At 43.2% G+C, this 9,999-nt stretch overlaps 1 protein-coding gene across 1 annotated transcript in view; it reads left to right on the forward strand.

Moving 5' to 3' along the window:
* Positions 1–9,395, forward strand: part of T265_14722 (hypothetical protein) — a gene marked incomplete at both ends in the record, with an annotated part of 29,630 nt that extends 20,235 nt beyond the window's left edge. The window contains 2 exons of the mRNA XM_009174955.1: positions 9,043–9,133; positions 9,258–9,395. Of these exons, the coding sequence (XP_009173219.1) occupies positions 9,043–9,133; positions 9,258–9,395 (229 nt within the window). The remainder of the gene's footprint in view (positions 1–9,042; positions 9,134–9,257) is intronic.
* Positions 9,396–9,999: the final 604 nt, after the last annotated feature.

A 9,999-nucleotide genomic window follows, 5' to 3' on the forward strand; every position in this document is an offset into this window, starting at 1 on the left:
ACAGGAGCCAGAACCTGCGTGCTTTTTAGGGAGTTATAAAAACGTGTCGAACAGTCCAACAAAGCGGGTCACACAGGTACCCTTGAGTGACCAAAGCAGTTTAATGAGTTGGTGGAGCGTGAAGTGTTCTGTGTCAAGTTTGCCAAGATGTCCGATCATCATTGGTAGTTGCTTTGATTGCGTCCAATTTTTAGTAAGCAGCCGGGAGGATGCATTTGGCCTTGAAATAGGTCAGTAGGGAGCGCAGTGAGTTGTCATGAGACCTGAATTTCCCTTTCCAAAAGGGATATAAATCTTTGCTGTCGAACAATCATAGGAGGAACCTGGACTCTTCCGCAGGTGATAATGTTCTGTATGTGGAATGTGCTTTCACTCAGGTGACGGGTTTACTACGTTGAACCTCGATTTTTCAATCACATCTGTGACCAGCCTTTGGTTGAAGAGCGCATCATTTGTTATCTGCAATCATCATCAAAATGTGATGCATGTGCCAACGCTACGGCACACTACCCTGCAATCTTGACACAAACCACAGTTTCACTGCATTGGCCATTTCACTGTGCCTATGAATGGAGGTGTGGCTCCGCGACAACACTAAATTTTTTTGCCATATCCTGATGCATCGCCAGATAGCAACTAATGAGGAGCTGAAATACTACACCGCTCGGCGACGGGGCCTAGTAGCCGCACAGTAAAACCTTTTGTGCTAACATGTTGCATTTTGTTGCGTATGTGCCCAAACCAAAAACCATCCTATAATCTACATTAATATTTTTGCAGCTCAGTAAATTTCCTTGTCCACTGAAGCAATCAAAACTATGGCAGAAAAGTCCGGTGGAATAATTTTCCAGCACCGCCGAGACCCCGGAATGCCTAAATGGGGCTCAACAGTCTGGACTGGTACTCTGAACTTAATTGCTCGATTGCTTTAGTCCATCAGGGACACGTCATAGCTTTCGAAAATTCAATTCCATTGTGCGAATACAAAGCAGCCTCGGCAACCCTGCTTGTAGAAACGAGCCCATAGGTCCGGTATTAAGCAACAAGGTCATCTGCCTTTTGTTTGGACTATCTTATCTTGTCTTTCGAACACGCTTGCAGATTACCGAAAAGCAGGCATGCAACAGTGACAGGTCTCAAAGCAACATGAGTGAATTCAATATCAAAATGGGGAACTGGTGGATACACTCCAGAAATGTGTTGGTTGAAGCTCTTCTGGTAATTGAACACCAAGTTTTCCCACTCGTACTTCCAAGTGATGCATTAGTCTGTTCACTGCCACCCCTCTTGCGCTTGGATAGCGTTCAAGCGCGTTGCAACGAAGTCACTGTTACACAGCTGGTGGGATTGACGGAGTCCTTTAATCTCGATGCATTCTCATTTCAACACCGGCCGAATCTCTCCCTACATTCCAGCGATTTACATGAAAACCCACAGCGGCCCTGAATTTCTGCTGTTGCGTTCAATTCGTGGCTCTCTCACATCCTGCCATGTCGGACAAACAGAGCGATTCAGCCCAGATGAACTTTTTGGGTCGTCACCCTCAGTGCGTGACTGTCATTCGCTTATTCTCCTTATCCTTGTTGAGTGAGTGCATCATAGTTTGGTGCATAGTTTGCAGCTAAATAAATAGACTGAAATTAATTGAGTCCTCAGAACAGCCTTAACGTCTGGAAAATTCTAGAAGCCACAAAAAACGTGTAATAATGCCGTTGTTCTTGGTCAACTTTTAAATCCTTGGGACATGGGTTTGTTGGAGGTCAAGCGCATGACTGTAACGAAGAGTAGGCATGGGCGGTTGCCTCCTTGCTAGGGTGGAAGTTTGTATTTCGAGCCTAGTCTTAGGTGCATTTTCCGACCATAGGCATCACTACAACTTCTCAATTCAAAATCTGCTAGATTTTCGTGGTTACAGACGTCTGGCCAACCAAACACAACCCCAGTTTGATCAGGCTTTCAGGCGTGATAAATCAGGCGCCTGATGAGGTAGTGGCATTACGCCTGTCTTGCGCGCCAGATATTCGGATTTTCAACCCCTGAAAATTTCTAATAGGAGTGGAACTGCGGCACAGTACTTCTCATTTTCGTGGAGGCTAATCAGGGTAATAACGCCAGGATAGATGGAGGGTTGTTTTACCGAGAATGATTTGGTTGTAAGTCTCGTGAAGACTGCGTTAGGTAACGAATGTTGAACACTGCATTGTCCTAGGTGGATTAGGACCAGTGAAAATCCGGAAGAACCGATACACCAAATGGCGTTTTGCATTCAGTGCAACAGTGTATGGACACCATCCCCAGGATTACCAAACGGAGACAGCAAACCATCTACCAATTATCCTATTCGAGTTATGAACATCCGAATTGTGAAAACCGGACTAGTTACTCACATTATATGATATTAGCTAAATAAACGACACTGTCAAGCTGCGAGAAGAACGATATGATAGTGTATGTGTTTCATGGCTTTTTGAGTTGTTGGGCGAACTTTATCCGGGAACAAAGGCTCTGATCATCTGAGATAAATTTTCAAGCCTTCGTAGTCCGATTAGTCAAGCGAAACGGTAATCTGATCTTAGTTGCTCAGTGAGACCGGTTGTGGGAACGACTATACTGTATGGTTGAGCTGGGCGTGTATTCACTCATTCTCCCATACCGATATTGTGAAACCCAGTTTTGTCGCAAAACCTACAGCTGTTGAAAGCTTGATACTGACTGGTAGCCTTGGGTCTCCTGTATTCAATTTATAAAGTAGAAGAGAATTACCTGCTGCAGCCCCTTGGCTTCACATGTCTCTTACAATCTGAATATAGCGCGCGCACACACAGTCTTTAAGCTGTTTCAGGACCATTATACATAGAAGTAGCACAGCCCTTATTCCACCAAGCAATGTTTTCTGGGCATCCGTGATATCTCGGCGGAATCATTTTTTGTGGAGGGTGTGATTCAAAAAATCCGCCATACATTCATGGACAGCGGAGGCGAGGTTTCAGCTGTATCCGGGTAGTTTAGGCAAGTTCTGTAAGTGCGTGATTTTAGTTCGTTATGTATAGAGTGAACGACTCGAGCTTTTAACACTACTGTGCCTCGCTGGCTGGTACAAATCATTCAGTCGGGATTTCATTCTGTAAGTGAAATCAGTCTATGCCCAAATGCCAAGGAGCACTGCGAAGCTGTTTACTGCCTTTTGGGAATCAACATCGCATTAGTGTGTCGTAGGTAACCTGCGCGGAAGTTGTCAACGCCCGTCTTTTATGGAATTTCGAACCAGTACCTCTTTCACTATTTAGCTGATCTCAGATATTAATCAAAAAATAATTTGCCACAAGATGTACGACAGTTTTAAATGGACGCCGCATATTTTGCGTTCTCACCAAATATCCAATCATTGTGCGCTCTATCACTCCGTGCACCAGTATCGTTATAACGTCGATGGATAATTTTGTGAGTGTATTCCAGGAGAAATTTCCGACTAACCAAATGAAGCCAAGTCTAGTGGAACCTGTCGAGAAATAAATAAATAAATGAATCGTTCAGCAGTAGCACCCTTTTGGTGGCTAGCTGCCATGCTACCCGAAGGAAGCACAAGGGCTGGGATACTGCAAGGTTGCTCATGTTTATACAGGGGAAATCGAGAGACAGAGGTCGGGTTCGAACCACGGACCTTCCGGTCAGTAAATTCGCGCTCTAACCACTGAGGCATCTCGTCTTCTTGTACTATTAACAATCCAGTCTAGCTGACAACGTGGTGTACCGCCGTCGTGTCTGGCAACGACCGGTTAATTTTGTGGTTCTCAACCTTTTCCCGTGAACCTCACGCCGTTAATTCATATGATGTATAACGTGATGTACGTTACGTCGACACCTATGAAATGTAGTCACGGGCAATCGGAGAACCACGACTTGTCAATGTATGTGATTATAATTTCTCTCCATCTAATGAGTAGGTTTATAAATTGTGTATTTTAAGGGGGCGAGATGGTCCAAGTAGTTAGAGCGCGAAGTTGCTGACCAGAAGGTCCGTGGTTCGAACCCAACCTCCGCCTCTCGACTTCCCCTGTCTAGGTTTGGGTTACCTGGAAGTATCCCAGCCCTCGTGCAACCTTCGGGTGGCATGGCAGCTAGGCACCGAAAATGTGCTACAGCTGAACGTTTATATATATATGTAACTACAATGCAATACAGGCGTGTGGAGAATCGGACATGGGGAGCCGGATTTCCTCTCCCAAGAATTGGTCCTAGTAATTGTACACAGCGATTATCTTTTAACTGAGATAATATTTTGCACATTTCTATGCTGAATGTATGTGTTACGTTGGGACAGCTTTGAATTTTTTATTATTCATTAGTATCCTTCGCACATCCAATTCGAGAGTGTAGTTTCTTCCGGCTGCATATTGATACATAATTTCGATTAATTCAACCACTGCATTACACTGAACTGTCCATGCATACACGTCTTTATGTGCATTCAACGAAATAGCCTGTCCTGTTTGGATCGATCTTCGTGCCTGTCAAAAAAGAGTGCCGAACAGTAACTCGGATCAAGTACGCTACTGACTTTCACCTTCCCAAACATTATACAGATCTTATGGTCATGTAATATCTCAAGTATTCAAAAGGGATAGTTCTATGCGCTCAGACGTTTCAGCTTTCCACTGTGCACACAGCCTTTCGGATAGATTTCCTTCCCGTGAACCATACGTCCCAATCATGTCCTACAGTTGGATGTATGTGCGGCGTTAGTGAAACCATTTCTCATGAGTCGGAATATGTCACGGGACAATTTATAGCTACATGGATAGCTATTCAGAACACGTCCTTGTTAACACACATTTGACTGTAGCTAATTTGGCGTGAGAAATACAGCGCTACGTTGGAATCACAGATCAGGGCCGGATCAACGGTTATGATGCCATTGCTTCATGATAGCGACCAAACCGACTAGGCCATAACAATTGATCAAAAAGCAAATGCCATCTTCGGGGACGCGGGGTGAAGGCCCACCTCCAAGTAGCTTATAACAACCTGGGAAGTTGCCATGATGAAGTAACACAACGAGTAGTTGAGGCAGAGAGTTTTCAGCAAACCACAAACGAGACGGTCAGGTGCTGGAAATATAAAAGACAAGTCTACGTCGCTTCCCGACTCGAGGTATCATATCACCGAGGAACTACGTGCAGCTACCGGAAAATTATGGATTGTACCGCGGTGTGTTATACCCGAGATCTACACCGATGTGCGATATTCTGTCAAAATGCTGCTTGTTTTTTATGTTCTATTTCTATTCGGCTGTGGAAATCGAGGTTTCCCATTTCAGCTTGCATTTTTCTGACTCGAAAAGTGAACGATACACTAGGTGTACACCGCTGTACCTTCCGGGTGTATTTCGCAGAAGGCTGTCAGATAAGTAAACAAATCAACCACCAAACGAGTTCCAAGGATATGACTGCTTCCTCTTTTTAACACAGTTCTATCTTTTGATTGGAACGGATTCAGCACATTCTAGCATCTCACCGTACACGATGTCGAACTTAGTTGCCGCATCGTCACAATGCCCGATTTCAGGTCAATGACGGGATATTAACAAGGCTGGTACCGACCGCCCACTTGCCCTTGCTTTTGAGTTAGTATTTGGGTGTGGTGGGATCGATTGATTCATGGGTGGCTGTATCCAACCTGGAATAAGTTCCTCCTGCCTAAGTCAAAGTTGTCTATCAGTTCTGTCAGAGCAGTTGGCCGAGCGCCTACATGTAAGGAGGTGAACGAGATTGAAGCTTGCACACTGAGGTGATGCTAGCCTGACTACAGATGCCGGAATTGGTCTACATCTGTAGATGATCACAGTTTTAATGGATAGAGTGTTGACCAGCCCAAAATGACCAAATAATTTGGCGATTTTAACCCTACTACTTCCCAGCAGGTGTTTTCTGGATTTCGAGGTGTGTGAAAGCAGTTTGGCATGACCGTGAACTATCTTTTGGCTGTGTAAAGTTTTCTTTCAACTGCTTATTTCTGGTGCGCATTCCTGACACTGCCTAACAAGTGTTGCCTTAGAGATGGTGATTTGCGTGTAGTACTACAAATTGCAAGGCGTGCCATAGGGCGTGCTTTCAACGTTGGTTATTTTAATTTTTCCTGTAACCTCTGAAGAAATTTCCAACAGGAGTGAGCTCGTTTATGTGACTGGTTGTTTAGTCCACCATTTCACATGTGTAAATGCACGTATCTTGAGAACCAGGTTGTTTTTGTCCTTGAAAGTTTGGTATAGATCGTTCAGTCCAAGTTACAAGACGTCACGGGAAGCTGCTGTACCGATTTCAATCTGTTAGCGAGTGTTGATATTTCTAGGGTCCTGTACAATTGAAAATTGTTACATCCACATTAATTTTTATCCGCTGACTTTTGTTTCATTGGTCACGTGCATTTTAGCCCGTGCATCCCTGGATCTCTCGGATAAATGTGGAGTAGATTATTTGTCATCGAGCCAAGCCTCATTTCAATATTTCTATACAAATTTATTACGAGCCAGCCGTGCTGAGTAGTACCCAGGCATGAACAACACTTGTAGATCTGTGGTCAATGTGAGGAAAATGTAAATCGATGCGTAAGAAAACACCGTTTGAACTAATTTCATACAGTTACAAACACTGACTGTGCATTTTGTCTACATACTTGACTGTCAGATGAGAACTGGGCTTTCTATTGTTTGGCTGCGTTCGAGCACGTGTTCGTGACGATTGACCGGCATGGTAACACTGGTTTATCGGGAGATTTCAATTATACTTTGAGATGGACAATTTTCTGTTTATAAATCTAAGGACGACCGGTGAGCCAAGTCAGGGGAAAATAAAGGAGATTAATATTAAAACCAGTGAAAAAATCGACAAGTATCTGCTTTATTCAGTAAAATTCCGCGTACAAAATGCGCATTTAGATTTTTATTAGCGTCTCACGTTTTTCATGCATTTTTGAGAGTTCTACTTCAAGCATGGTTAAATATACGTAGATCGACCAGACATAATAAGTAAGAATGTGAACAGACAACGAACTCTGGTAAGCCTGTCACATGGGTCCACTGTTTGGGGTGATCCCTTGTAATAGGGACTTCTTCCATATATTACACGAGTTTGACTGGGTTCCACGAATGGTTCATATTGATTATAACTATTTTTTATTCTGTTTGTGTATTAATTAATTAGTATTAATTAGTGTTTACATGCAGGAAGTATGCTTTTTTATTTAATAGGTTTTCAAATTTTACATGGTTTCTTTCGGACACCAGTCAGATAGTGACACTTTCGGAAATTTTACATGGTTTCTCGCAGCACACTTTCTCGGACACCAGTCAGATAGTGACACTTTCGGATAGAAGAGGATCAAGTTCCCAATGGAATGATAAAATCTCACCAAAATGACAAATAAATTTTCTGGGGTTTTTGTCTACCCAGTCAGTACAATCCTCCGCAGCCTCGTTTTCAAGGATTTGTAGTTTAGATAGAACGAGTCCGTAATTCTTAATATTCATTTGCTTCAGGGCAGTCAGGTTTCAAGGTCACGTCATCACTGATTGCTCCATCAAGGGCGGAACTGTTATTTAACTTGCTTTTTCCTATGCGGTAAACGTTAATTATTTATTCTGACTGTCAGAACAAAAAGACCGCTTTCCACGTCTGTAGCGACTAGAATCGTCCAACTCTATAACACCACTGGAGCTCAGTCGGATTGATGTCTGTTGTTAATTTCGTCTATGTAGCGGAAGACAGGTGAAAATGTATTTCCCTCTTCAGCGTAACAGTAACATTCCTCAAAATATCGTTCCATTAACTTTTTTCCCATTCAACTAACATCCTGGATCCTTTACGTTTGCGTCCGTGCATTTGCTTTTGCGCCTCGCATATGGTCACCATTCCCAATTCAATCACGTTTTTTGTGCCATGGTATATGTGCTTTTACTCGTTCGGCATATATGGGTGGCAATTGGTTTGAGACTCACGTGTTCGTCCATATTTTCTCAGTTTAGACTCTCCAGTATTGCGCAGTCTGTTTTCCTGTGGTCCTATGTAAAAAACGACTTATCGGACAACCGGGTCAGCATGCAGTGACCTGACAGTGACGCACATAAGGCTCTCTTCGACACTCGTGAACATCCAACCTGGCGGCTCAGGTCATGATGTCCGGCGCTACACATCTCCTCGGATGCTTCAAATGAAGAGATGATGGGAGAAGCAAACAGTTGAAGGCAGCTATTTGAAGTGTTTTCTAAGCGACTAGGTAAAATTATGCCTGAATGTAAGTAAATGCTCTAAAAACAGCTCAGCCTCTTCTCCTTCCATGTGACCACAGCTGAGGGAGCAAAAATGAAAATACCACGATGGGAGATGTTATATCGTCCTGCCAGGAAATTTCCTTTAAACTCCTTCTCTGTCAGAAGTTAGTAAGTAAGTCCCTTTAAGTAGTCTCTCTGTAGCAAGCAATAATAGATTAATTTTTCAATTGGCTCCAACCTGGGCTTGGGTCAATAATGGATTTTAGTTATGGCATGGTGGCGAACGTAACCGATGTTTTCGAGTTGCTTACATAGCACGATTACCGGAGCCTTTTGTGATCAACAAAATTTTTCAAGGTAATCACAGTGCTTCACAATGACGATCACACTGTGTGACAACGAAGATTGTTATTTCACTTGATTCGACAACATGACCAGTAGTGAAGCTCCAGGTCTTTCATCCCAGCATTTCGGTGGTTCTCAAGCAGGATACGAAAGTTGTCATGTCGCGGGTTCGGAATTGAATGATGAAACAAACGTGGTCAGTTCTCGAAAGCTGGTGACAAACTGCCCCATTCTCCATATATAGTTTATGAGTTAAAAAGTTGGGTCTACAGTCGCGGTAATACTCCGAGATGTTTGTATGCTTATTCAAGATACACTTGTTTCGGTCTTCCAAACTTGTTTGTATTCCCTATTTTAACATCCCTTCGCTCGTAAATCGTGATTGTACAGGAATCTGCAAGTCTGGTTTAAATGAATCCTCTACCTTTTAGGCTTGAGGCAAATAGAAACAAAGCTGATGAGTTAACGCTGGAACTGGAGAAAACTTCCAAACTGTACGAATTTTACTACGAAGCTGAGGACGTAAGTGCAAGCTATGAATGAATATTCCCTTCGATGAAATCCCCATTCAGCTAAGTGCTTAGATTTCACAAAAATGTCACATCATGACCTTGTCGGCTGTCACGTCATTCTCACTCTCCTACAGTTGGAAGACTGGATCAGAGATAAAAAAGAAGAAATACAGTTGTTGCAAAAAAGAATACCCAAACTGACCTACGAACGGATAGGCTCGTTGGAGCAAGATATTGAAGCGAATCGGGACCGTGGGGACAAGGTTATTACGGTAAGTTTGTCTACTGTTTTCTTGCATCGTTCTAAGGTTCGTGTGATACACATGTAAATTGCAAAGGAAGAAAGATTCGTCATCTGGGGATTATTGCAAAGTCGATATCGATGCAAAACAGCTGTACGTGTCAGCACTTCGTTGGATTTTAGCTCCTTTTCTGAAGGGCGAGAAAATCAGAAGGCATATATGACTTGTTCTTGGGCAGAAGCACGAGTCAATTCATAATGGGTAGTGCAAATTTCGCGGGGTGACTGGGATAAAAAAGTTTCGGCATGGTTGGCGCGTTTTACAAGGTGTGATTACAGGGTGATGTATGGTGTATTATGTGGGCCATCTGGTTTTGTAATTGCTGAGTTTTTATCGCTAATATTGAATACCGCTAAGTTGCTCTCTTTGCTGACTATATCTGGATAGCCTTGTATATTCAATCAAGCCCTGAAGGACAGGCATGTGTTACATGCGACTTGAGGATGTGGTGAAAGACTGGTTTTCGTCGGGATAAAGGAATACTGAAGTATTAGCACTTGCCAACCAGACAGTGTCGAAGTATGTACGGCAGTGAAGCATCAATGTCAACACTGATGTTGCTGTCTTTGATGAT

The sequence above is a fragment of the Opisthorchis viverrini genome, assembly GCF_000715545.1.
Source record: "Opisthorchis viverrini unplaced genomic scaffold opera_v5_250, whole genome shotgun sequence".
NCBI classification, from domain to species: domain Eukaryota; kingdom Metazoa; phylum Platyhelminthes; class Trematoda; order Opisthorchiida; family Opisthorchiidae; genus Opisthorchis; species Opisthorchis viverrini.